The sequence below is a fragment of the Botrytis cinerea genome, chromosome 14 (assembly GCF_000143535.2).
Source record: "Botrytis cinerea B05.10 chromosome 14, complete sequence".
NCBI lineage: Eukaryota > Fungi > Ascomycota > Leotiomycetes > Helotiales > Sclerotiniaceae > Botrytis > Botrytis cinerea.
The window spans coordinates 1,958,931-1,985,740 of NC_037323.1; the positions used below are offsets into that span (position 1 = coordinate 1,958,931).

General features: G+C 43.5%; 9 protein-coding genes across 10 annotated transcripts; 3 read left to right on the forward strand and 6 right to left on the reverse strand.

Moving 5' to 3' along the window:
* Nucleotides 1-7: 7 nt before the first annotated feature.
* Bcrds2 lies at nt 8-2,895 on the reverse strand. The gene is made up of 7 exons (XM_024697290.1): nt 2,741-2,895; nt 2,468-2,686; nt 2,355-2,377; nt 1,835-2,237; nt 993-1,744; nt 649-845; nt 8-507 (listed from the first exon to the last, which is right to left on the reverse strand). The coding sequence occupies exons 2-7, from the start codon at nt 2,571-2,573 to the stop codon at nt 456-458; spliced, it is 1,533 nt and encodes a 510-aa protein (XP_024553105.1). The 5' UTR covers nt 2,574-2,686; nt 2,741-2,895; the 3' UTR covers nt 8-455.
* Nucleotides 2,896-2,923: 28 nt separating this feature from the next.
* Nucleotides 2,924-5,183, reverse strand: BCIN_14g05100 (hypothetical protein). The gene is made up of 2 exons (XM_001550142.2): nt 3,375-5,183; nt 2,924-3,324 (listed from the first exon to the last, which is right to left on the reverse strand). Exons 1-2 carry the CDS (start codon nt 4,992-4,994, stop codon nt 3,139-3,141), a joined length of 1,806 nt encoding a protein of 601 aa, XP_001550192.2. The 5' UTR covers nt 4,995-5,183; the 3' UTR covers nt 2,924-3,138.
* A 351-nt stretch (nt 5,184-5,534) lies between these two features.
* Bcrrp12 lies at nt 5,535-9,604 on the reverse strand. The gene is made up of 2 exons (XM_001550143.2): nt 9,460-9,604; nt 5,535-9,383 (listed from the first exon to the last, which is right to left on the reverse strand). The coding sequence occupies exons 1-2, from the start codon at nt 9,517-9,519 to the stop codon at nt 5,658-5,660; spliced, it is 3,786 nt and encodes a 1,261-aa protein (XP_001550193.2). The 5' UTR covers nt 9,520-9,604; the 3' UTR covers nt 5,535-5,657.
* A 209-nt stretch (nt 9,605-9,813) lies between these two features.
* Nucleotides 9,814-11,245, forward strand: BCIN_14g05120 (hypothetical protein). The gene is made up of 2 exons (XM_001550144.2): nt 9,814-10,927; nt 10,981-11,245. Exons 1-2 carry the CDS (start codon nt 10,215-10,217, stop codon nt 11,066-11,068), a joined length of 801 nt encoding a protein of 266 aa, XP_001550194.1. The 5' UTR covers nt 9,814-10,214; the 3' UTR covers nt 11,069-11,245.
* A 125-nt stretch (nt 11,246-11,370) lies between these two features.
* BCIN_14g05130 (hypothetical protein) lies at nt 11,371-12,675 on the reverse strand. Its single transcript, XM_001550145.2, has 2 exons — nt 11,994-12,675; nt 11,371-11,896 (listed from the first exon to the last, which is right to left on the reverse strand). Exons 1-2 carry the CDS (start codon nt 12,288-12,290, stop codon nt 11,621-11,623), a joined length of 573 nt encoding a protein of 190 aa, XP_001550195.1. The 5' UTR covers nt 12,291-12,675; the 3' UTR covers nt 11,371-11,620.
* A 79-nt stretch (nt 12,676-12,754) lies between these two features.
* Bceaf3 lies at nt 12,755-17,075 on the forward strand. 2 transcript variants are annotated; one of them, XM_024697291.1, is made up of 6 exons: nt 12,755-13,101; nt 13,219-13,230; nt 13,851-14,115; nt 15,755-16,026; nt 16,077-16,186; nt 16,236-17,075. In XM_024697291.1, the coding sequence occupies exons 1-6, from the start codon at nt 12,947-12,949 to the stop codon at nt 16,409-16,411; spliced, it is 990 nt and encodes a 329-aa protein (XP_024553106.1). In that variant the 5' UTR covers nt 12,755-12,946; the 3' UTR covers nt 16,412-17,075. The 2 variants fall into 2 exon arrangements, with proteins under 2 accessions (XP_024553106.1, XP_024553107.1); XM_024697292.1 differs by lacking the exon at nt 13,219-13,230.
* Nucleotides 17,076-17,351: 276 nt separating this feature from the next.
* Nucleotides 17,352-18,341, reverse strand: Bcmrpl33. Its single transcript, XM_024697293.1, has 2 exons — nt 18,262-18,341; nt 17,352-18,139 (listed from the first exon to the last, which is right to left on the reverse strand). Exon 2 carries the CDS (start codon nt 18,098-18,100, stop codon nt 17,639-17,641), a length of 462 nt encoding a protein of 153 aa, XP_024553108.1. The 5' UTR covers nt 18,101-18,139; nt 18,262-18,341; the 3' UTR covers nt 17,352-17,638.
* A 119-nt stretch (nt 18,342-18,460) lies between these two features.
* On the forward strand, nt 18,461-21,256 carry Bcsec6. The gene has a single exon (XM_001550149.2). It carries the CDS (start codon nt 18,644-18,646, stop codon nt 20,912-20,914), a length of 2,271 nt encoding a protein of 756 aa, XP_001550199.1. The 5' UTR covers nt 18,461-18,643; the 3' UTR covers nt 20,915-21,256.
* Nucleotides 21,257-25,029: 3,773 nt separating this feature from the next.
* On the reverse strand, nt 25,030-26,387 carry BCIN_14g05180 (hypothetical protein). Its single transcript, XM_024697294.1, has 2 exons — nt 26,241-26,387; nt 25,030-26,184 (listed from the first exon to the last, which is right to left on the reverse strand). The coding sequence occupies exon 2, from the start codon at nt 26,182-26,184 to the stop codon at nt 25,267-25,269; it is 918 nt and encodes a 305-aa protein (XP_024553109.1). The 5' UTR covers nt 26,241-26,387; the 3' UTR covers nt 25,030-25,266.
* Nucleotides 26,388-26,810: the final 423 nt, after the last annotated feature.

Here is a 26,810-nt window from a genome sequence, read left to right on the forward strand (position 1 = left end):
ATTATTTTGTTTAAAGAAAAGGATTTATTCATAAAAAGTTGAAAGGTAAAGCTTTTTGATGCTTTACTCTGCTCTGCTCTGTGAATTCACATTCATACTAGGTAGGTAGGTCGTAGCAATTGACCATACCCAGTATTTACCCGAACATTCCCCCCTCCAGAACTCCCTCCGCCGCCCGCCTATCAAACCCATTTGATCCTACCATCAATCCCCAAAACCTCTGCACTGCTATCCCTTACCCCTTTCCCTTCACTCCTTTTCCATTTCGCATAGTAGAAATCTTCATTTTCAATCCGATCCCGTCTTGCAAAATAACACTTCCATGCCCAATCTCTACGTTATGCATCTTATGTACGTACTCATCTAATAAATACCGGAAAGAGTTGAAATATCTTCATTTCTACTTCTTTGCTCTCCGTCTTCCATTCTTGTTCCCATACCATAATTTAAATATATCACCGCTTGACAGGATCTTGAGGTAAGAAGTTTCCAACAATCAGAGATGGGCTATTTGGATTTACTGTTAGTTTTGGTCTTGGAAATGCTGTTCATCTCAACCATGATTCCTTTTTACTGACAACCCCGTCTCCAGTCTCCTGAAACCCTCCACATAAAGGTACCCCTACAGAAGAAAAGAGAGAAACTTACATCTTATGATCATCCCTCCTCACATTGAACGAAAAACAACATTTAATCGTCGGATCTTTACTCTTATCATCCGGATTCTTCAACGAACAACTCGTCAGAAGTGCTTTCTGATTCAAATCAAAAGCTATAGCTCCAAATTTCTCCCAATAATTAACTAGCGATTCCTCCGTCAGGATCTCGTGGATCGCTATTTTTCCCTATTGAAAGAAGATTATCAGCCGTTGGAAAAGGAAAAGTATCGGAAGATAGATTCAGCCACAATTGCAGCATCTTCCACATTTGTCCTTGCCAAGAACGTTTGAGTGCGAGTGTGAACGAGAATGGAAATCTTCAAAGCAACTTACATCCCGTAATTTTTCAATAGGAACATGTATTAACTCAGCCATTTCCTTGTTTCCCCTGAAAATCTCTCCCGTTCTCCTCCAACAACAAGCTGGAATGGCCATACTTGCAAAAACTCGATCATACTCCATCAAACTCCTTTCAAACCACATTTCCACGTAGATGAGTTCAATATCTGTCAATGCTTGCACCTTTTCTCTGAACTTTGGTCGGAAACGATCCAATTGCCGGAGTATTTTTTGCTTTGAAGCCGGTTGCATATGTCCATCCATGTAAGCCGAAAGTCTCGCATACCCCTTAACATAATTGAAAGGCTTCAGCATTCCGGCGTCGTACTTTGCCCTCAACAACAGTTGCATTCTAACTTCGGGGACATCGTTACCAGTGGGATCAGCTGCTTGAAGGTAGTACTCGCGGGCTTTATCAATTGGTATGACGCTCGCCGGTCTCGAAATCGAGTTTCCTGGTGGATTCAGTCCTGCTGATGGACCACTACCTGAAGCTTGTTGCGCTCCTGATGTGAGCGTGTTGGAATTGCCTCCTGATAACATTGAACCAGCTTGATCAGGATAAAAATTTGATGTGTCTTCTGTACCTAGAGCTCCGTCGTCTAGAAGACTATTATTGAGGAAATCGTTCAGAAGATTGTACTCGTTGGTGACTTCCGGTGCGTTGAACATGTACGATGGATGGTAGTTATGCATATCTTGAAATTGGTTTTGCGACCCAAGCCAGTCATTCGGATACCCAAGAACTATAACGAAAAAGGATTAATACGTGCCCAATATTTCAAAGTAATCTCGGAGACAAAAGAAGAAACCCAGGAGAATATAAAGCATCATACATTGATTATTGCTGCTACAATTGAGAGCATTCGCTTGTATCCCAGAAACCGGTGTAGGCTGGGCCAGCTGAAGAGAGATACCACGGGATATGGCTGGTGCTCCAAGACTCAATTTGTTTTCTTGAACTTGATCTTGACCTTGTTGTTGTTGCTGTTGTTCCGCCGTGACGAACGAGTTATTTAGACTATTGTCAAGAGGATTTTCGAGCTTAAGACCTGGCGGTGTCCCTCCCAGCTCCTCCGCTGTTCCTGCTGTAGCGTTGTTGTTATGGTGATGCTGCTGACCCTTCGCCGCTGCCTTCTTCGTGGTCGACTCCGGTTCGCGGGGCTCATCATGACAAAGATGCCCAATTCCACGCTTTGTACACCTCGCGCAAGGTCGTACTAAATCGCATGTCATGTGCTGCTCAGGGACAAGACCGAATTAGCTGTTGGCCACTGGCATTTCAATGTCACGCATAACGGTATGCAAACACCCGTCCAACCCTCCCCTTGTAGTATGACCCAATCGAGTACTCACAGATCGCCGACAGTACACACAAGCTGTAAAAGACGTTCCACAATTAGCCAATGTTTCAGATCATGTAATTCAATTTGGGAAGTCGTTGGTTCCCTTGGGAAACTTCTGCATACCATGATTTACTTTACGCCTCTTCTTCGGGCTCTTGTTTGCGCCAGCAGCTGCAGATGATGCCGGTGGCTTTGCATCCTGCCCATTGTTGGCTCCATTTTGTTCCATGGCATCAGAGCCTAAGTTTCATAGGGTTCCATTGGATTGCGACGCTGCGCTGGTCGTTATTGAAGGGGTGAACGAAGCTTTTGAAAGACGATAAATTTATGAATAGAAGGACCCTTTCAGCTTGGTCAGCTCAATTCACTACTCATCACACAAGAGTGGAAATTTACCTTGTATTAATCGATTAGTAAAGTAATAATGTCCTTATCTAAATTGCTGGGTTAATTTGTGTTGCAAGATTTGGGTTAATGGGATTGTTGACTTGACGTGTAGAACGCGGGGCGACGGCAGCTACTGCAAATTTCATCGTGAAGCGAGGTTGATCAAGGGTGGTCCAGGTCTAAAAGATACTTTGGTACAAAGAACAAATAAATTGTAGATCATTATAACTACATACATATCAATGATGAAGAAGGCAATTTTGGGTATCTAATACAATAACTATAGAATCAATGGCCACGCAACACAGAAATATTCCTCTGGAATGTTTCTCCCAAACTTAAACATGTAATCCCACTTTCCTCCCACCAAACCGTTGTGTCTTGCGTCAATAACCGTTTTTATGTCTTTAACCCAGAACAACGCCATTGTACTGTTCGAGATTGAGATGACTGAATAGAGCAGCTTGTACAGAAGCTTTACTCTTAGCCATAGCATCGGTAATACCTTCAATCTGTTGTAAGTTGCCCTTAATACTGTCCACGTGACCATCTATACTTTTAACAATGCCTTCAAGATCTTGATATTTCGAGGCCTGGAGGAGATGTTAGTTATGTATGAGGTTTATAAATAATAGAAACTTACGTTTAGAGTTATTGAGGAAGTAGATGCGTTCTCATCTATACCAATGTTATCATTGAGTACCTTTTGAGCGCCATCAACCTCGAACTGAAGCAATGGATGAGCTTTTCGAGCAGCTTGTCTTCTACTTGTCGCTTCATCCTTTGCATTTGCCTCCAGTTCTGCAAGATATCTCTCCTCATTCTCAAGTAGAATCTCCTCTTTCCTCAATTCGGCCTCCAAAAGATTATTTGAATGCAAAACCGGTGTGAGTTGATTCTCTAAAGCTCGATTGTAATCCAGTATCTTCTCAAAATCAAAATCATCCTCTGGATTGGTTCTTGTCCCTTTAGGAAATGGCATGCCCTTTCGAACTCTATTCAAAAGCCGACGGCTTATCATTTGTATTGCTGTACTGGCTTGAGTCTTCTTGCGTTCATCGCGAACCTGTAAGACAACTGGTCTTTGCACATCAACCAATAACTCTGAGATCTTATCTAAGCACGCTGGTGGTAGAGGTTCCCATTTCGTATTGATAGTTTCGTGTGTTACACGCCGAGTAACAGCTGCTAGATGTCGATATGAAGGCGGCTCTGGCTGTTCTTCCTCGGCCCGTTTATCCTGTGAATCTTCCACACGACGACGTTTAGTTTGTTGTTGTGGTTGCTGTTCTTCAGTATTCGAATTCTTCCGCTTCTTTGTGGACTCGGAATTATCTGAAGCCCCAGCTTTCTTAGTTTTTGGCTTTCCAGCATCCGGCTCATTGGTTTGTGATACATCCGATATTCTAACATGCTTCTTCGGCTTCGATGATTTCGATTGCTTCTCGGATGCTTCTTCGTCATTCTTGGAGGGCTTCTTCATTTTACGAGTTGGCACCGATGATTCAGGTCCTACCTGATGGCGCTTTTGTGATCGCGACGACTTGCTCTTCTCGGCCTCGATATTAACCCCATCGCTCTTTCTCTCTCGATTATTTGTAGTACCCACATTCCCCAACGCAGGCCTTCCACGATTTTTTTCCTCTACACGCGTGTGTGGCGCCTTTAATCCATCCTTTGTTCGGCCTCCCGTCGTCGCGCTTTTTGATGATCCATTACTCGCTGCGCGATCAACAACTCCTACAGCAGGTCTACCCCTCTTCTTCTGCGGTGCCAGAGAACTGATCGCAGTTACCGTTTCACTGACATCCGTATTGCCATGCCCACTCAATAATCCTCCCGTGTTATTTGTATTTTTCCTTCCTCTTCTCGTTCTTGAACTCTCATCTTCAGCCACGACCTCAACATTGCCCTCTCCCTCATCGTTCCCCTCGCTTTGTTTCGAGATCCCAGAACCCGGATCCAAAGAAGGTCGACCCCTCTTCTTCTCACTAGGCACATTCATTCCCGTCGGAACCCAAGGTCTTGCCTTTTTCTTTGCAATTCCTCCACCCACTGTATTTATATTTGGACTTTGACTTTGCGCGTGTGCCGTAGCTTGACTGCCTCCTGCCTCCTCCCCATTCGCATCTTTATTTTCATTATCTTGCACCTCCCACCAGCTCGACGGTCTCGCTCTCCTACGCTTTCCTTCTTCTGCCATATTGATATTGTAATCGTATCGTGTTATTGTTGTGCTGTGATCCTGGTGTTTTCCGTCCATCAACTTTCCATTCCCCTCAACCCATGCAACTCTGCGAACCAATCACATCGTTTCCTGACAGCCTCAAAAACCTTTTGTTGCACGTCTGGTTACACAACCAGACATGGGGCTTTTTGCAGATCTACAATTTTTGGACCAGAAAGAGGAAGATTCCGCGATCTTGAAAATATTGCCCCGGGGATTTTGACCGAGAATTGCGATGCCAATTCTTCTGGGCGTTCTCCATTGAACACAGGCAAAATCGCATCGAGACATGAAATCGCGTGCATAAAAGCGCACGGATGATTTAAGGATTTTTGACCTTGTTGGACGCGCCGTCGTGTATGGATGGGAGTGTATTTGATGGGTAATTCACTCATGCGACTGAGTTGAGCCAACAGAGTTTTATGGGATGGGATGGAATGAGTTAATTCGCTATTCACTTTTCACTATCTGTTTTGTTCTGTTTCATGATCTCCATTTCACATCGAATGTATTGAATGAGATTTCTTCACGATGACATATCAAACAACAATCAAGGAAGCAGGCATACTTTTTGACTGAACAGAGAAGTATATAAAGACCTTTTTGATTCATCCCATATCCATAACTCCGTACAAATGCTATTTTATAAGTCATTACCCTTCTTCATCTTCCCATCTGATCTCGCCACTCAAGATCCGCTTATCTCCTTGGGTGACCATTTCCCCTTCCTCTGCCCCTAGGACTCTTCATAACCCTTCCACTACGATCTCCTCCACCACCACCTGATCTCTTCTCCTCACCCAAGCCTCTCCTTCCAGCATTAAAGCCTCCTCTTCCACCACCTCTTCCACCTCGCCCTCTGTCACCTCCTCTTCCACCCCTTCCCCTCTCCCTATCCCCACCTATGCTCTTCTTAACAGCCTTTACCTCATCCTCATCAACATCCATCTCATCATCCTCATCCTGTCCCTTCCTGTTACTGAACTTAAGTCTTCCACCTCTACCCTTCTTCGGCGCATCTCTACCCTTCAATGCATGGACATAAGCACCCACACCACCATCTTCCTCTGCCGGAGTATCGATAACCATTTGATCATCATCATCACTATCATTGCCTCCAAGCAACAATTTTCCATCCAAGTCCACCTTTGCCTTTGTTCTGGTGATCGTTCGCGCTTTTATAGGTTTGGTAGTTGAAATACTACCAAGTGCCTTGCGATCCAGCAAATCAAGTGGCTCATCATCATCTTCCACAATATATTGGTTCCCGCCAGTAGCCTTCTTACCGCCCTTCTTTCTTGATTTACCAAGGACTTCATCATCTGAAACATCAGAGCCAGATGATTCGGAGTCACTTCCGTGAAGAGCCTCATCGTATTCATTCTCGAATCTGTTTCTTCTCTTGCCACCAGTTTCCTCCTCATCACTGTCCTCGCCTGCTTCTTTAGCGGCATCCTTATTTCTCTTTCTTCTCTCACGGGTCTTGCGAATATTGGTAATGAGCTTCTTGTCTTCTTCTGGACAATGCTTATTGACAATCTCAACGCCGAATCGACGAATCATACGTTCGAGAATGTGCTTAACCTTGGCCTTGAAATGAGCTTTGTGCTCATGACTCCAGACCATGAGATTAGGAATGAGACTTTCAAGACGTGGAAGCACAAGAGAAGAAGGCAGAGAAATGACACAGACTTTAACAAAGCCAAGAACACTGCGAACAATTTCACGATTGTTGGATGTGAGGAAGAGATCCATAGTTTGGACAAGATCACTAACAGTTTCGGGGGATAGAGATTCGCGGAAGTTGTACAGGATACGGGTAAGAGCAGTGATAGACGCAGATACCATGTGAGGTGTGCTACCAGCGAGACCGGCACTGACCATGGTAAAGTATTCTTCGAGGGTTGCGGTTACAGCTGGTGCATCGTCAGGCATGTGAGATACCTTGCTGTTGTCGATAATGGCGCCAGAAGATGAAGCAATCTTCTCTCCCATTAAGATGAGGAGATCGAAAGCTGTAGTTCGAGCACGCTCGTTTGTTTCCTTACACGAGATGACGACCTCAGATAGAATGGCTGGGATGAAGTGAAGGGAGTCGGCTGGGAGGAAAGGAATAAGAACGGAGATAGCAGCAAGACGATCACGCTTTGCTGGTGTGGATACCTTTTCAGAACTGTTCAAAAGGAGTTCCTGAAGATCAGTGCTACGTTCTTGCAACGCCGCCTTGCCAGTTTCCGACTCAGCAAGTCGAGGAATAAGTTTGTAAGCCTTCTTTTGAAGTTGAGGGTCATCATCTTTGACAATGATAAGAGCTGCCATATTGAAAAGAGTGCTGAAACTGTCTCTTGGTAAGTAGATGGAAATTGTAATAACCAAATCCATAAGACTGTGACTCGTAGGTGGCATCTTGTTAGCCGCATTTTGTTGCCTTTGTTTTTGCTTCTCTGCTTGAGTTTGAGCACCAGCTTCGGCGAGCGATGTTCCTAATGCTTGACTAACTCGTTCGAATGTCTCCATGAGTTCTTGAGCAGGGGTGATGCTCAGGAATGCGTTGATACATTGCAAGATGAAACCTCTGTACTGTGGTAATGTTTCGTTGTAGACATTGAACAAAACAGAAAGCATATTGCTAGCGAACGTAGCTAAGTGCTCAATGTTCTTTTGTGCAGCAGCTTTTGAAACACGACTTTGGAGGAGTAAGTCTTCCTCTCCTTCAATGGCGATAATTGCTTGGTTAGACTCTATCAAAGTTTGTAAAGCTCTGCAAATGTCTGAACGTAGATCAACTTGTCCATATAAAATGTTGACAAGTATTTCCGCGAATTTGATATCAAAAGCTTCAGTGAGATCCAATGGCAGATCGCAATAACCAGGAAGAATAGCCCAGATCTGTTTAACAATAGTTTCGAAAATCTTGATATCCATTGTCTTTTCAGCAGCTCCGTGATCGCCTACTCTCTGTAGCATTGCTTGACTCAATGGCTCGAGTTCAGTTCGGAAATGTTGGAGATTTGTGTTACTGACATAGTCTCTTAGAATAGGTAACATCCAGGCGCGTCCAGGTTGTCCAGCTTTTTGTTTGATGAGGTTGAGAGGTAAGATGCTAAGAACTCTCTCTGGCCCCATAGCTCTAATGGCTTTTCCAAGAATTTCATCCGCTTCCTTCTTACCAGCAAAAGACTCGCTACCTCTGAGCTCGCCGATTGCGCGAACAACTTCAGATAAAATTGGGTCTGCTCTCCATCTCAAAGCATCAAACATGGAACCCATGACATTGAAAGTTTCCATCCAAGCAGCTTGATACTTGACACTCAAGAGATCGATTGCACACTTTGCCAACTTCTCGAGGACTTTCTCATCAAAAATCGAAGGCTCTGCAATAACTGAATCTGGGACACAATTTGCCATCAATGAAATTAAACATTCCGATGCAGATACTCGAATGCTGTGTGATGAAGATGACATGAATCCAGAGATCATTGTGAAAAGCTCAGGCAACTTTGCGAAAGTCTCCTCTGGCTCCAATTGAGCAGAAACATCGTAACCCCGCGACAATACAGCAATCCAAGGAGGTAAGAGTTGAGAATCGTTTTGAGAAGGTCTCAATTCAGAGATCACTTCTAAAAGTCGAGGTAACTTCGATGTGGCGGTTTCGTTTGCCATGCCCTCAAATATCATCTCGAATACTTCGAACGAAGTCATAGCTAAATATTCGTTGCTCGATTTCGAAATATTCAACAACACCTCGCACAATGCCTCAATCTTCTTACTTGGCCATCCTCCAGATGCGCCTGCAACAGTCTTAACTAATTGTAATGCGTGAATCAAAGCTGGTTCATGTTCCGCAGTTGCGCTGGTCTTTCTCTGTTTCCTAGCTTGATGCGATTGGGCCGCCAAATCACTCAAACTTCTCAAAGCAGTTTCCGCACACATGTCCGCCGCAGGATGATCGAGGGAAGGACTTGGTGGAGGGTTCTTCAGAATATTTGCCAGTGCTTCTTGCGCGCGCTTTCGAATCTTAGGTCTGTGATCCACAGCGAAATTTAATAATCCAGCAATTGCCCTTCTGGGCCCAATTGCCATGACTTCCAATTCCCATGCCGTAGAATCCTGTGCGAGTAATAACGATTCGAGACATCCTATCGAAGGTCTGAGGAGAGGAGCATCTGCTTCTGGTAATATAAGGGCGGGACCGAGATTTGTGAGAATCTGAGTAAATTTTGATCGGAGAAGTGGTTGCGGGGCAAAAGGTGTAATGATATCGAGTAAATAAACGACAGACGTGGTTAAATCTTTATTGACCTCTCCATCTTGAGGGCACGCTTGTCTTAAGAGTGCCAACAATGCGGCAAAATACCCAGTTGGCGTGGCTTCTGTTTTCTGATCTTTAAGTGTATCCTCAACCGCAGACAATACAATTGCAGTCTAGACGTCGATACCAGTCAGTAGAGTTCACAAGATCACCATAGACATTTCCAGAATTGCAGTTCTCTGGACATACCTGTTTTTGATTTTGAAGCTTCGGCGAGCGTATCTTGTCGAGCTTTTCCTGTAAAGACATTGTGAGAGACCTTTCTTAATTGCTCTTTGCGCCTTCACTGCCGCAATAAAAAATCAAAAAATGCTTCTGATAAAAAAAAAGTTTCTGATAATCGATAGCGATCAGACCAAAAGTGTAAGGCTTGCCGTAGCTAGCGAATAGCGATAGAGAGAGAGATGACATCCACTTTCAGGAGCACTAATACCGAAAGAGACTAGTGGTCAGCGAAGTAAGCAAAGCTGGGGTCATTGGAACTGTTGATTGGCCCATCCCCCTTCCTCCCCCCCCCTCGAAATATTGCTGTGGAGTTTCTTTGGAGCGAAAGGGTACTTCCAGGTATTTCGAGGGTATCCATTAATATTGATATTCCCATTTAAAAACCATCTGGCCTCATCATCACTTATTAAGCTGGAGGGCTTCATGATAAACGATATACAAAATCTTTTGTGTTCATTTATAATCTTCCCCAATTCACCATTTCATATCGTTGTAGATATCTCGTCTCTCCTTTCCTCCAACTCAATCTTTGATTTGATCAGCCCATTCGCGAAAAACTGTTATCGCGGCGCATTCAATTAGCTATTGCCAATCAGCGCAGATCCACAGCCTAATCGCAGAAAGCTTCCTAATCAGAAACCTGCTTATATAGTCTCTCGACCCCCCTCAATTCTAACATCTTCAACCCCTCATCATCCATTCCACAACAAACCGCCAAAATGCGCATTCCTACCGTTTCCATCCTTGCCCTCCCTCTCCTGGTCGCAGCTCAAGAATCTCCTCTCGACCAAGCCAAAGCTCAAGCTCAATACTGGCTCGGAAAACTTCAATCTTATATCCCCTCTCCAGCCTCCGAATCTCCCCTGGAAGCCGCAACTGCAAAAGTCGGCGAAGCAAAAATCCACCACCTCACCCTCGATACCTGGCAAGAAACCATTCGCGGAAGCGTCACTCCCGAGTCCTCGCTCCCTCAAGAATGGTGGGTTCTAGCTACCGGCGGAAACAAAACCTGTTTTGGTCTCTGCGGCAAAATCGAAAAGGGCTTCAATGAATCCGCTGCCCTTTTCGCTGTCGACCCCACAGCTCCACACATGGCAGTTTTGAATTGCGACGAGCAACCCGTTCTTTGCAATTCGTGGGGCGCAGGACCACCACATTTGTGGACTATGGAAGTTGGGGCTCCAGGATCTCCAGTTCCTATTATCACGGTTCCATTGAACACTACTTCTACAACCGTCACTACATTCACCGATTTGCACACAACCAAATCGTACAAGAAAAAGGCACCTTATGAGGGTTGGTTCCATCCTTTCGATGGTGAACTTGCGCAATATGGTGCCGCAGTTCCAGTTGGATATGTACTTTGGTTCTTTGCAGTTGTTCCCAGCTGGATGTTCATGATTGGTGTTTCTTTCTTGAGCAGAACCATCATGTAGGTTTCCCCTCATTTTTGAATTCTAAGCATCCCACTAATAGCCATTCTAGGAGCAAGCGAACTCTCGGTCCACAAGGACCTGCAGCTGCTGGAGCTCGTCCACGCGCTGCCCCAGCTGGAGATGGAGTTACCTATTAAGAATTTTTTGTCACGAATATAAATTTGGGGAAGACTGCGGTGGAGGATCTAATTCTCATATACCATGCATGTTTTCAAAGCGACGGGTGGCTGGAATGCGATTTACGTAGCTTATCTAAACAAATTTTAATGAATGGAGAAATGGGTATCATAATTATCAAACCTTACGCCTTGCTAATTCCTTGACATCTGGTTCCGTGCCATGTGCACTGCGTCTGCAAATGACGCTCCGCTGGCCCTCTAGGAGCCACCGCCGTGGAGGCAGACTTTATGGAAAGGGAAATATACCAAAACCTCCAAATTGTGTCCACTCGTATGTCTTCACCCTTGGTAGTGATGCATCACCGCGACGTTTGCGCCTGTGTGAACGCACTTAGCTGCTTGATCGCGAATCCTCAATCCTCAATGCGCAATGCGCCCGTCTTTTCCCTCGTCGCTGATCATGTTCTAAAACGAAGCGATTCCTCATTACCTTCATTGGCCAAAACCATCTTTCCTATCTCCTTCAGAGCTGTCCAATTGTAATATCTATCCATGTCCCGCTCATGGCGATCACTTTTCGCCCGCCATCGCAGCAGCCCCCTCGACTCTCTCCAACCCTTCCAAAACCTGTTCCCTTATCCCCGGATTCGCAAGCCGTCCATACCTAAGATCACTCAACCCCCCGACTGTATTCTTCATTTCTTTTAATAATTCTTCGCTTTCGGCATCTAGTCGCGCAATTTCGTCTTCGAGGTCTTCGATCGCTGTTTCGAGGCGAGGAAGAATGGAATGGAGGGAGTGTGGATGGGATGATGGGAGGTTGGATATCTGAGCTGTGCTAGAAAGCTGGAATTTGTTAGATGCTGTTGAGTTGTGTTTGGAGATGAAGGGAAGACAATTGTTAAGGAAGAAAGAAAAAGCAAAAGGAAAGCAAAAGACTCACGGCTCGTTCGATCCCCACCTCGTCATCCTCCACCACTCTCTCATCTGCTCTCCTACTTCTCACAATAGCTCTCTCCATTGCCTTTCCCCTTCGCACTTCTTGCTCGATTTCTGCCGAAACATTGTCGATTGTTTGTGCGCGTTGATGCTGAAGGTCCCGATAGAGCGTTCGGATAGCAGGGGACGATTGAACAGAGCGCGGGAAAAGGAGAGTGAAGGAGGCGAGGGAGATAATTTGGGGGAGGGAGGACGGAGGGAGGAGGAAGGTGGTGAGAATTTTTTGTTCGGTGGGTGGCATTGCGGTGCGGTGAGTGGGAGGCTGAAGAGGGTTTGAAGAGTTTTGTTTCTAGCGGCAGATTGTAGAAACTTGATCCGAAGTTTATCGGAGTTCAATTGAGGCTTGTCAAGACGGGGGCTTTGGGTCGAGGGGGAAGAAGCATTGATGTGTTGTTGGAGTGAAAATGGCCAGCAAGCTCGGGATTGAGAAAGAAAGGGAAACCGACGAAAATGAGATTATACTCCAAGACTCAAATATACTCTCAAAATGAAACTCTTCTGGAAGATGTCACTCGAAAACATGGATGAATTATTGAACCCTAACACATCCATAAACCTAAACCTGGGGTACATAAATTAAACACACGCGTGACACGTACTTTTTTGACAAAGACGCGCTTGCTTGCTACTTCTCGGCTGTCTTAAGATAGATGGATGCAGACAGAAATGGAAATGGATTTTCTAATCTTATCCAACTCCCTTTCTGCAACAACATCATCATCACTTGCACACGACAAATCTTCCAATTCTCCAATAACTTCGCTTCCGGACTTTGGTAGTATTTAGATATTGCTTTGCTATCAGATTTTATACCTCATTAGCATCACAACCCAGATACTTATCTGATACGTTTGACATCCATCCATCCAAATCCCTGATTAGATCGGACCGGAAATCATGGCACCATCAAAATCTGGACCACCCGTCGCCCCCTATGCGAAAGATGAAAAAGTTCTTTGCTTTCACCATGATTTGCTGTATGAGGCCAAGGTTTTAGACACAAGACCGACGGAAGATGGTTCTAGCTGGCAATGCAAGATTCATTATAAGGGGTAAGAAATTCTCTCTAGACTCTCTCTAAATTCGATGTATACTCAGCTGGAGATGTGTAAACCATCAGCTTTTTGTAAGGAGAAAACGTGTTAACATAATTTTTTTTTCTCGAATAGATGGAAAGCAACGTAAGTTCAATTTAATTCTGAATTCATTAGAATCTTTCGAATCTCCTGGGTGATCTGTTTCATTATCTTGATGAAAAAAGACGATTCGAGAGAAGAAAGAGAAGGAACGCACTTCTACTCGTCTTTGAGCTACTTTCCAAAGCTGGATGATATGTAGCGAGATAATCGAACAGTTGAGTATAGCTCCTCGTCCTCCTCGTCCTCCTCGTCCTCCTCCTCCTCCTACCTTCCTCGTAATCCTTGTGAAGAAGTCTTGGAACTTGGAACATATTCCACCTCCAAAACTTTCATTGCCGATGCTGATAACGATATACTTTGCTGAGTTCCATGGCATGATATGATATGGTATGGTAATTTATCGTATCGTGTCGTATCGTATTCCATCGCATGGTATCGTAACATATCACATCATATTGTACAGTTCAAACAACTAAAGTCATTTTCAAATTCCTCCTCTCCCCCCTTTCCCCAATTTTCATCATCTCCATCATCATGTCCAGACGCTCCCCTCCAGAGCCATCACGATCCCTTCGGCCGCGTATTCGTACTTTGACAGAATCGGATGGCAATTCGCCCAAACCGGGAAAGCAAGCAGAATCTAACCATGATAACCAAAATAGCTGGGACGACTGGGTCCCTCAAGATCGAGTAATGAAGTTTAATGACGATAATAAAGAACTTGCCGCTCAGCTTCATCAAGAGATGAAGAAGATGAGCCAGAAGCCAAAGTCCGCAACTTCAGCCGGTGGTAAGAAGATTGGTGGACGAACAAATGGATCTGATTTTGGTTCAGGTCGTGGCAGCGAAGAAAGACATGCGAGTGTAGCAGCTCAAGGAGGGGGAAGAGGTGGTCCAAGGAGAAATCGTGATTATGATTTGGAACAAGTAAGTCTCTTTTGATTCCTGTCGACTCCTCTCATTGTTGATACTCTGATCCTTTTGACATTATGAATCTGAAAACCCTCGAACTTTCTGCCATGTCGTTTTACCCATTTGCACATTTTCCTTATTTTCACGGTGGTTTTTACGGGTTCAGTAATTGTCTCGATCTACCACAAGAGGGGGTAGCGGTATAAGAGAGAGATACAAAAAGTGTTTCCATAATGGCTAGTTTGACCTTCTCTCAAATTTTGGGTTCTCGCTTGCCCATTTTGGAAAAATCGAACATCCTCTCTTCTTCTTATTGTTAAAGTTGTCGCCAAACAACAATACAAATTGATTCCCCATCAAGACAATCTTTTCAGGAACTCAATACAGCGCAACAAGAAAAACTTCACATTGCTGGGCATTCAAAGCTTTTCTTTTGCTTTCGATCGCTGCCATCATTTAACAACATTCTGTTACTGCGCCTTCTTGAATCACACTTCCAAGGAAATTCAATCTCTCACACACTTCAATCAATCACGACAACAAAATCATCAAGACCATTCTTCAAATATCACTCCAAACCTTCTCTTGAGAACTCTTTAAAGATGGGTCCTCCTATTGTCCCAGCTGTTAAAGCTGGTGCGAAGCGGTTTGCAAAGAAAATCGGCATTTCAGCTTCTCAAAATAAAATCCAGAAACCTCAAGTTACCAATGTAAGCCCTCCCCCACTCCTTCAACAATTCAATCACTCATAATTGTTTAGGCAAAAGAGAAGACCAAAGCAAAGACCAAGGTCAAGGCGGTCGCAAAGGCAGTCGTAAAGGCAGTCAATAATTTGGCTGTACCATCAGTCAATGTACGAAGAAGTGCGAGAGAAAAGCGTCCAGAGAAGCCATATGATCGCTCAATCATTGATTCTGGCAACTTAATGGTTACCAAACCAAAGCCAATGATGAATGGAAAGGACCCAGATTGGGCCAATCCTAAGAGCGAGCATTGGAATGTCGATAAATTTCTCAAGAGCGACTCCATGGTCCCAAAAACAAATCTGGATGCAAGACCACCCAAAGATTTTCAGTTCATCTCCAATAACTCGATTCGAAATCCTGAAACATATCGACCAGATAAATCTAACTACTTCTACAAACCAAAAGAGAAGGCGGCTCCAGTTCATCCTAAACTTCAAGCTCACATCAAAAAGGGCACCGATACCAAACCTTTGCGCCAGTGGTATGCAGATTACGAGCCTGGACAAATCAATCCTATCGCTGGTCGATTATTTGATGACAATCAATTACCTCCCCCCCAACTAAAGCGAAAGAGACTTTTCCCTCTATCATACAGTGAAGAGCGTATAGAAGAGATCATGAAGCCTCCTCCAAAGAAGCCCAGGCTCATTCTTAAAAATGGGTTGAATAAGTCTGCCCCGGAGAAGACCGCTGGAAAGGCCGTCTCAAAGACTTCTCAAAAAGCTTCCCTCAAAAACAATGGCACAGCTGCTAGCACAGGGGCTGAAAAGAGAGTGCAATTCGAAAAGGAAATGATGGGTTCCTCTGAAGTCAGAGGAGAACGTCTTATCAAAACCACCAAGAAGATGTTACCACGCATTTTGAATTCAAACATTGTCATGGAAAGACGTGATTTTAACTATTTACAGGAAGAAAACTTTCATAATCGACCATCCATTAACCTTGTCATCCCCGATCATATCAAAGCAATTCTTGTTGATGACTGGGAGAATGTCACTAAGAATCAACAACTTGTACCATTACCCCATAAGAAATCTGTCGATCAAATCTTGAATGATTGGCTTGAATTTGAAAAACCAAAGAGACCTGTTGGAAGTGCCCAGGCAGATATATTGGAAGAGATTGTCGCTGGCTTGAAGGAGTATTTCGAGAGATGCCTTCCTCGCATTCTTCTGTACAGGTGTGTTCATTCCGAGGATACCTTCAATTGTCTCTAACCGATTGCCTTAGATTTGAACGCCAACAGCATATGGATTTTCGTGAATTGTGGGACGATGATTCATATCAACAAAGCTCTGCATGTGATACCTATGGTGCTGAGCACTTATGCCGTCTTTTGGGTAAGACTGTCATTTCATTCCTTGGAAACACATCACTGATAGTATATAGTCACTCTCCCTGAACTCATTGCTCAAACCAATATGGATTTACAATCTGTTAATCGTCTCCGAGAAGAACTTAGCAAGTTGACCAACTGGATCGGCAAGAATGCTAAAGATTACTTTGTCAATGAATACGAGACACCTGGCGCAGAATATGTTGACAAGGCTCGCAACCCTAATTAGAGAGTTGTGTCTTGCATTGGAGGTTGAAAGATGCAAACATGCAAAATTGAATGGATAGATGAACGGGGAGATGTATAATAGCATGGAATGGAGAATGGCGCATGCTTTCTTTCTAGCTTTTGTTTTTAGGGGAAGAAATGAATCTTGTATTACAGTGGGTGAAAACGAAGGTTCAATCGAAAATTGAATTTGGGGAAGGAAAGGAAAATTGTTTGGCAGGTTTCTGCTACCACTGCTGTTTGTTTCTGCGATGGCGATAGGAAGGGAAGATTTTTACGAACCAGCATATGGCATGGCAGGACACTTAGACAGATTGAGAGAGCATACATGTGAAAGAATCTGATTTGAATGGATTGATGGATGGACCATAGTAGATTCTAATGGATGGTATTATTGGCATGGCAGATATTCAGCTAGTTGTATTTGGTCCAAGAGCCCTTGAGTTTGGTCTTGAGCTGGTAGCTTAGAATCATGGTTACAGATTACATGACTTCTGAGCCTGATTTTGTTGAGTTGGTTGCGTTTGAACTTGGGATTTACATGTAAGGACATCAATCGGTTCATGTGGATTTTCTCAGTGATATGCATATCAGTTCTGCCTATGATGAGAACGAAGCAGTCCACAATTTCACGGTACATATGAGAATTTCAGCTGCAATTTGTAAGGTATTGATCCTGGGATTAGAGTCGTATATTGTGAGTAAGATTTCATGTCCTCGCAACCCTTATGCGCTTTTTGTTTGGCAAATAGCTAGCTATGCTTTATGTATGTGTACATTGTTTATAGAAAGACCCAGAGCTCCAATAATGTGAGGGTGGCTTGAGCGAAGCATGTAAGGGTAATGCTGGACAGGTATTGTGAGGTGAATTGAAGGGAGGGAGACGGTGGGGGGAGAAGGGCGATTGATATGGCTGTCTATCGTGGCAGGAAGAGAGTGTATGAAGCTGAGTTTGACTTATTGCCATTGCGAGTGATGCGTAACTATTTGTATTGAGAGTCCCTCTGATTCTTCCTGTGCATTGAAGAGTATGCCAATCTCAATCGCGAATATAAAACAGGCCGTCTACGTCCCATCTCCAAATCGCATGTACACATTTATATATGGTATCGCGCTCTCAATTCCCAGTGTGTTTAATCCAGCCCTCCATTCCAATCTTCCTTTATATGTTTACAATACTATCTCTACTCCTATTCACATTCACTCCGCTCTTCTCTTCCCCAACCTCTCAAACCACACTCGTTTCCAACTCCTTCTCAACAACAAAACCACTCTCCGGCCTCCTGCTCTCCCTCTCTTGCCTCTTACTCCTCCTTTCCTTCGTCTCCTCTACCTCAACTAACTCCTTAACCTTCATAATCTGTCCCGCAATATCGGAGCAGACAGGATGATACACACTACTCGTTCTTTTATGCAATCCCAAGAACTTCAACACACGGGAGGATTTCTTTGGGAGTCCAATAGCGGATCGGGTGAGGGTGATGCGGAAATAGGAAGTTGGTGTAGGAGGGGGAGATTTCTGCCAGGGCTTTTGGTGGAAGACTTTGGTTGTGGATGAAGAGGGAGTGGTGGATGGAGAGGTTTGGGAGATGGCTTTGGGTGCATTTTTGCTGATTTGGTTGAGGGTGGAGGGGAGGGGTTTGGATGAACGGATGGCGCGGGCGAGAGGGGCCGCGGTAGTGGTGGACATTGTGGGTGGTGGATGTGAGGTGGTTGTGGTTTTGGGTGTCTGTGAGAGAGGTTAGAGGGGTTGTTCTGAGATGAGAGAGAGGAAGAATTGGATGAGAGGAGTGAACACTGGAAATCGCAGCGCGCATAATTAAAAAAGGAAGTAAACAAAATAAAACACACCTTTTGAATATCAGCACAAAATTCAATGGCTTGTCCCGCACTGTCAATGTCGCCGTTGCCAGTATATCAAAAGTTCAATCGGGAGAAATAAATCGCAAATATCAAACCAGGATTCTCGGGAGTCGGGAATTCTTTCCACCGTTACATGCCACGCTAGTCCTCGTTTTGGGATTATGCACGTAATGTCTCATACACCATTGAACTTTCGATTGATTGCACTTATTTTTGACTTGATTTCTATGAACCGTTTCTTGAAAGTTTAGAATTGCTGGTGAAGCTCTGCGAGAGCTATACTTTTCTATCTGGTCTTGAATAAGATCTGCGCGCATAACCCCTACTCCCCTCCTTCTTGAGCTCCTGTAGCTCACAAACCACCGCCAAAATGACAATGGACGTCTCCTCCATCAAGCTCTCCGATCTCCTCCACCACCCCGACGATCTCGACAAAATCCCCGCCCTCAAACTCGAATATACACGTAAGAAATCCGCCGTCGATTCGCAACTGCGTTCTGGTCTCAAAGAACAACTCGAAGTTACTCAGGCTGGCATGCACGGGATTACCGATGGCCAACGAACTGTTCAATTGATCAAGGATGAGATGATGAAGATTGATAAGCTGTGCGCCGAGGCGCAGAATATGATTAAGGATTTCCCGAATATTAATCTGGTGAGCCAGACGCATAGGAATTTCATGGCGGTAGAAACGATGCGCAGGAATTTGGTGGATTTTAACGAGAGGTTAACGAAGGTGGAGGGGCTTCTGAGAGAGGATGATGCGGATGAGGATAATATGGGGAATTTGCTGGCGATTCATTATGAATTGACGCAGTTGAGGAATATTAGGGATGATGCTATGGAACAGATATTGAGGGCTGACGATGCGGGATTGCAGGGGACGTTGGAGGATTATTTTGCGAGGTTAGATGACACGATTGATTGGTTTGATGAACATATTGGGAAGGTGGCTATGAATCTGATAGAGGTGGTTGTGCAGGGGAATAGCAGTTTGGTAGTGAGGTTGGCGGTGGTTATTGAGGCCGAGGAAAAGAGTGATAGAAGGGTTATGGCACTGCAGGAGGCGTTGAAAGATCATAAGGAGATGGCGGCGAGATTTAAGAGTATCACGGATGGGGCGAAGAGTACGAGAGGGTATAAGGAGAAGTTTTTGATGGCTATTAAACTAAAGGCCGAAAGCGACATTGAAGGAACGAAGCAGACATTCTTGGAGGACCCCTCGAAATTGGAGAAGGGTTTGAGATGGTTCTTCAACGATTTGAATGCGGTCAAACAGGGGATGGTTCCATTGATGCCAAAGAAGTGGAAAATTCTCAAGACGTATGGGAATATTTATCATCAATTGATGCATGATTTTCTCATTGATATGATCGATGACAAAGAGACGACGCAGGCGAATAATTTGGCAATTCTCAACTGGCCAGAAAAGTACTATACGAAGATGAACAAGTTGGGGTTTAAGAAAGATGAATTAAAGCCGCACGTTATAGATGGAAGAGAACAGGAAATGATCAGGAATTTCGAACAAATCATTATCAAGTACTTGGATGAATGGCTTGATCGGATTTTCGCAACAGAAAAGAAAGATTTCGATGGGAGGAATGTGGATGGTTCGAATTTGGATCAGGACGAATATGGATACTTTCGAACGAAAAACTTGGTCGATATGTGGCGTATGTTACGTGAACAAATCGATGCAGCAAGTGCTAGTCAGAGAATGGATATTGTTGAAGGAGTGGTTGATATCATGATCGTGCGGCTCAAGACTCGTCAACAAACATGGCAAGAAATGCTCGATATTGAAGCTGCTAAATACTTCAATGCAACTACTGAACTGGAGGGCTTCCAAGCTTTACAGGATTGGCTTGTTGCTACTGCTAATGATCAAATTGCCTGTATTGATGATAATGAAGATGAGGGACGATTCGGATACCTTACGAGCTTTAGACAAAAATTCGAACCGCTCGTTTCAACTACATACCTTGAACGAGTAGATGTCGAGATTACTAGTCTAAACGATGGATATGTCGATCTCAGTACCCACTGCATATCCAAATTCGCAACTTTAATCTTCGCCGTTGATTTCAAAACCGTCATGCCGGATTTCTTCACAGCAAAATGGTACTCAAACACAGCTATGAAGCAAATGATTGTCACATTTGAAGAATACATTAATGATTACAAAAACGTCCTTCATCAATCACTTCTAGATATCTTCATTGAAGAACTCGCCATCGAACTCCTCATCCAATATCTCGGCTGTGTCCGTAACAAGGGCGCAAAATTTAAGAGAATGGATCCATTCAAAGATAAGATCTTCAATGATGTTTCAACCGCCTTTGAATTCTTCAATAGTAATACATATCTCACGGAAGATGTACGGAATATCATTGTGGGTAAATGGGCGGTGACGCAAAGTTTCCTCGAGATTCTTGAGTGTGAGAAGGGAGCGGTGCAGGATGTGGTAGAGGGGTTCAAGAGAGAATATTGGGATTTGCAGCTTGGGTGGGTGGAGGCGGTGTTGAGGGCGAGAGATGATTTTGATAGGAGCATGCTTAAGGGGGTTAAGGAGAGGTGGGGAAATGTGATGGGAGATTTGGAGAGAGGGGGCGAGACGATCATGGCGAGGGTTAAGTAGATCCAGCGGTTGTGTTTATGAGTGGAAAGTGTATTAATTAGAATGGGAGAATTGAGCGACTGTGCAGTGCGGTCTAAAGTATGCATGCATGGAGATGGGAATCATGGGTTCGGATTTGTGCTTGAGCGTGGAGTCAGGCGTCCTCTTATTATCTTCCTTGAGGGATTCAGAATCTATATATATTGTCCTCCGTGAGGAGAAGGCTAAGAAGTCCATACATACATGGATAGAAAGGGCGTTGAATTGATAGCATGGTAGTTTGTTTACATTTGCTCGGGTGGTCATAGTGATTTAACTACTTAGGTAGCTAACGAATATCTCATTGATCGTTTGTCTGCGAACAAAAAAGAATTTTAAATTTGATGCTTCCGTATATTTCATTCTCATTTCATCTATGCGCCTAAATCATTCCGAGCCCACGTTTACAGCTGCTAATAAAGTACACACGTGAAACAAACCCCCAAAAATAAGAAATGGTAGCCAAAGCAGTGCACAGTGAAAACCCACAATCCTCAACCGAATCTTTGAGGAAAAGCATGGGATGGATGGATGGATGCAAGGCCCCGGAAAACAAATCCCTCTCTCAATCCCGTGGATCCGTATACTTGAGATTCATAATTTCCACCGCGGTAGAATCGCATGCCCTTTTGTATCCCATAGACCATAGATCACATACTGCCATGCCATGCCATACCAGTCTTCGGAAATAGAGCTCATGTTCCGTTTCTCAGATCTCTTTCCCCCCCCTCCTCCCTCAGATAGATGCATCTACTCAGTGCCCCCGCTGCGAAATTCGAAATTCGTGTAATTTTTTTTTATTTTTTTTTTGTTTTTCGTCGTTCAACTTGTTTGTTCGCTCAGGGGGTCTTTGATTTTCTTCTTGGCGGGTATAGTTTAGCTCCGGTTCCAGTTCCGGTTCCAGTTCCAGTTCCAGTACCGTTCGCAACCGCGCTAAGGTCACTATACTCATTTGATATTTATTGAGTATCTGGCTGCATACTCATCGTTCCATCCGTTCATCAGGACCTGAAATATTTTTCTTCACATGTGTTTTTTTTTTTTTTTTTTTTTTTTCCTTCAAGTAAAGCGAGGATTTATTCGGCAGAAGATCGTGATTATGATGCGTGGCATACTTGGTAAATATTTTTCTGCTACCAATCGCTCCTGAAACGAATGTCGGATTCTGGGGAGATGTAGCTGGAAACTTCGAGAAGTAGAGGGAAGATGGATAGCCCTGTTTTGGCGAGAGAGAATAGAAGAGGTGAGGCTTTGAAAGAATATGGGTTTCGTGGGGTGGGTTGATACTTGTGGAGTTGAAGTTGAAGTTGAAATAGGGGTTGATGTTTGTAGCATTTGGACTTGAAGCTAGGATAGAAAGTATGCCTGTGTTGATTCTGTTTGTCGAGATCAGATTTTCCGGGAAAGGGGGAGGGAGGAGGAGAGGAAGCGGGGCTTCAGCTTAAGAGATGGACTTTGATCTGTGTGTGGAGTGTTCAAGTAAAGGTGTATGTTTGGAAGCCCTATACCCATCTTTTATAGCTTTCTGTTGTGATATTCTCCTTGGAATCTAGCCAGGCTTTAAACATTTTGTTCCTAGATCCGAAATTATCAGACTTGCGGCGTCGAAAGAAGTATGGTAAAATGTGAATACTTGTTTGATCGGCAGCAGTCGGATTAGACAACACACACCTTAATCTATGTGAGATCATTAATCGCGCCATGTTTCCCTACATTCGTGTCAAAGAATGTTTCGTATATGTTCCGCGGTTGAATGTAGATAAAGTTCGTTGTTTTTGAGAGAAATCTCAGCTAGACGCCGAGATCTTCACGTTGGGATAGTATCTCGAGTGTAGTCAGGAATTGTGGGAGTCTGTTGTGGTTGCGTGAGTTACTGGAACTTTGATAGCAGATGACTTTCATGGAGATGTTATTGTGAGAAGGTTTCCATTGGGTTATGCTGTTGAGGCTAGTTGGAGTTGGCGGCTGGAGGATATCGAGGAAATAGTAGAGGCATCAGGATCCTAAAGATGGGTAACGAGTGTGTGAACTGGCAAACCTGGGGTCCCATCATTATGAGAACGACAGTCAACGGATTGAGTAAAGAAATTCAATAAAATAATCACATGAATAAAGAAGATAGTGAAGACATGAATGCGCCAAGTATTTTGGGCTGAGATTGATGGATTTATCACGGTCATGTAGTTTCGAAACACTCAATTAAGCACCTGCCTTCTCGATCTATAGTTACAAACAATGAATTTTCATTGAAACTTCAAACTTTTAAAGCTTCCCGATCATAAACAAAATAGCAACGACGACAAGTAAACCAAATAAAATAACAGAAATCGATTCATCATGTTTCGACACCGTGAAACGCCAACGAGAACTCCTTCCCAAACCCGTCAATTCAGATTCACATGAGATGGAAAACATTTGATCGTATGAAGAATGATGTTTCGATGGAAGTTTGGTCTGTTTTCTGGAACGAATTTCCCAAAGCGGCACGCCTAGATATATGGACGTTTTTAGTAGAGGTCAAAATGCGAGCTTGTTGATTCCGTGATGTGCTCAGACAAGAGCGTCTATCACCCTATCACAACATGGTGGCTAATTATACTGACGGCTGCTGTGTGTTCTTATTGAATTGGTGGAACACATGAAGTTACATTCTCGGTCGAGAGATAATCCGGAAAAGCCATATCATGTGATATGTACTGTCATGTGAGCTGGGCTCTCCTTTTTGGAATGATCTAAGCGAGTACGACGACATCAATTGTGTGATTCAAAGATGATCCCGATTGTATATAAGAAGGATAGTCTCCATTTCAAGAACCCAGTATCTTTGTGCTACTTATATCGCGAACAATAGCTATGGAGGAAGGGCAGAATCGCCTTGGCACATGTCTCTAAGAAGCGGGATTGCAATCGTGCTTAGTATACTGCTCGATTTTTAGGAAGCGTCGGAACTTAATACAACTGTAAAGTGATAGTCACAAGCCGTTCACGCGACGATATATCTCATAGTATCATTGAATACCTGTCTTAGAGAAAAGGCAGGCCGTGCCATGAAGTCAGAATACAATGAATCAACATACTTGAGAGATTCGTATTTGGTGATACACTTTGTGTTTTTGTTGTAAATAGGTCTGTACAAGGAAAGAGAAGAAATTTGAGATTGTCTGTGATAGAAATTCTATGAGTGCTTGGGTGGCAGGAACTTCGATTGTCATAAAACCAAAAATCTCAACAAATATAAGATGTCACATTTTGCTCAGAGTTGCCGCTCTTCTTGAGGTTTGTTTACTATCACATCTGAGATGAAGGATATAAAATCTTTCCCCATAATTTATTTCTTATATAGAATTTAGCTAGTTATATTTGACGACATTACTCTATCCAAGTGTGGATAATCTTTAACCAGACCGAATGATCTCCATTCAAGGTGAAGCGAGGTGTAGAATTGAAAAGTGGGGTTCTATATGAAGAAATTTAGACTTCTCACAGGTGGAAATCAAATATGGTATCATTTGTCTAATTGGTCCCGTCTCTCGATCGAAAATTCACTACAACCTTTTATTTCTGCTCCACCAAATTTCTGTGGTTTAAGCCTGACACTTCCACTCAGCTTCCGTTCTGAAACTTACAGCCAACAAACTTATAGATCTTTGCATGTTAGAGAACAAAAAGAACACCTGTGCTGTCTTTGGTGGTTTAGGTTAGAGCGAGAGAGAGATGATTCAAACTGTATACAGTCAACCAATCTATTTTCACTATTTTAACTGCAATTGTGATAATATGGATTTTGATTCACACTTCATTTTGTGTGCATGAAGGTGAGGGCTCATAGTTGTCTCTATGATAGTAAGGTGACTTCATTATATTCTTAAAATTAGAAGTTACATGTCCATCACGTAGGCGGGTATGCTTTGTTAGTGAAGTAAACAGTATCTTCAATAGGCCTCACATATTTCTCTTTGAGCTTCATCTAACGTCAATCTATAATCTAAGTTATTCACGCAGGAATTCTCACTTTCATTACTGCCCAACTTTTGTTTCACGTCCGCAACTATCATCACTAATCACAATCATCATGTACCGGTATGAATGTAAAAAGTTGTAAAGGGATGAGAAAATTATTACCCTAGTTGAGGGATGCAAAATCGACATATCAAAAACCTCCCATCAGAGGTTGTATCTCGCATCCTCAAGGATTCTCAAGATCTAGATCTTGACCAAAAAGGTATCAAAAATAAACGAATAAACATCTGCAACTTTCCTGAGTGCAAACTCTATTTCCTGGGCCCTAAAACGCTCGCACATCAACTTTGGAAGCATTCACTAGAATCTTCCCCTCAGACTTCGTAGAGAGCTTTCTGTGTGTTTGCTACCCTTTCGTCTTCACCTTTTAATCCCGTATGTCTCAACTGTTGCATTTCTGGAACAGAGCCAGGTAACTCTGCAACCCCTTCAGGAATCGCTAGTTCTTGCAAAGTACTATGAACTCTTGGAACCCTCGGAACCCTATGAATTCCATCAGATCTATTCTCATGTCCCTCCGGCCCAACAATATTTTCACGACCCATCTCAGCCATTAGACCGCCCAAAGAACCTAATTGAGGGGGAATATATTCGGTAAGTGGAGGCATCTTTCTTCCTCTTCGCCGACGATACAGTCGCAGAAAGTACCAACCAAACCCGTAGCTACATGCTAGGAACAATCCCACAAAAAAACAACTCAAGATTATAGTGGTAGTATGAAGACTTTGAGAGATTTCTTTGTTTTCCTGGTCTATAAAAGTTTGTTCCGCGGGTGAGATTGTGATAACAGCTGTATAAGCACCTGGAGTCAAGCTAGCAGCAAGACTTTCTCGACTAATGGAAGATTTCAATATACTCTTCATTATTGGGTCGGTCGCGGTTGCGGCAATTGCGTTCCAACTAGAGATCTTACTAAGAGCAATCGCAGTTATTCCAGTAGGCGGTACGGTGGGTTGTGTGACGGGAGTCAAGGTCTTAGTGGTAGATGGTACGATAAGAGTTATCGTTGGTACAATAACCAGTGTTGAAGAGGGAACGATAATTGTTGAGATGTGTGTGGTTGTGATGAGTCTTCTTAATGGTTTGATTTTGCACAGAGATGCATCAAATATATCTGTTGAGATCTCTGATACAAATGTATAACCAGAGCTCACATCCTGAATGCCAGAGGATTTTTCACGGCCAGGGCCCGTACCAGCAAAAGCTTTTTGGAATAAATAAAGAATCGCCATCTGTAACCATTAGTTCAGCTCAACAAATACCTCCCAAGATAACTCGCAGAACTGACCTTTTGAGAAGTTTGAAGATGGATATAGAGAGAATTGAGAGCTAGAAACCAATGTTCTTGTACCGGAAACCCCAGTTCCGTCTAGTGAAAATTCTGATGCAAATAATTCACTTATTCATTGAATATTCAGCTCAGCCACGAAGTATCAATAGTTATCCGATGTTGGATGATCTAACACTTGGTTTCCAAGATGAACGGGAACAAACTTTTAATCCCACCGCCCTATCCGAACGACACTTGTGTAGAAAGTGCTGCTCTATACAAGAAAACAGGTTGAAAATGAAGGAAGATTTTTGATTAAGAAGTGCAGAGCGTGTCATTCTAAGACCTGTGCAATGAAGTTGACTATTTCAATAGTTCTAGTTATCTAGCACACCCAATGTTCTTAGTCCGCTTTCTATACGATCCACCGACTCAGAAAGTAGTGAATTTAACCCTTTGGTATGTTCAAAATATTGCCCAAAATAGGTCTGCAGTATCGATTGCAGAGAAAGACCGTGGCGCTGGCGCGAAACTTACTCCTAAACATTATATATATCTTACTTGGAAGACCTGTTCACGTTTTTTTGT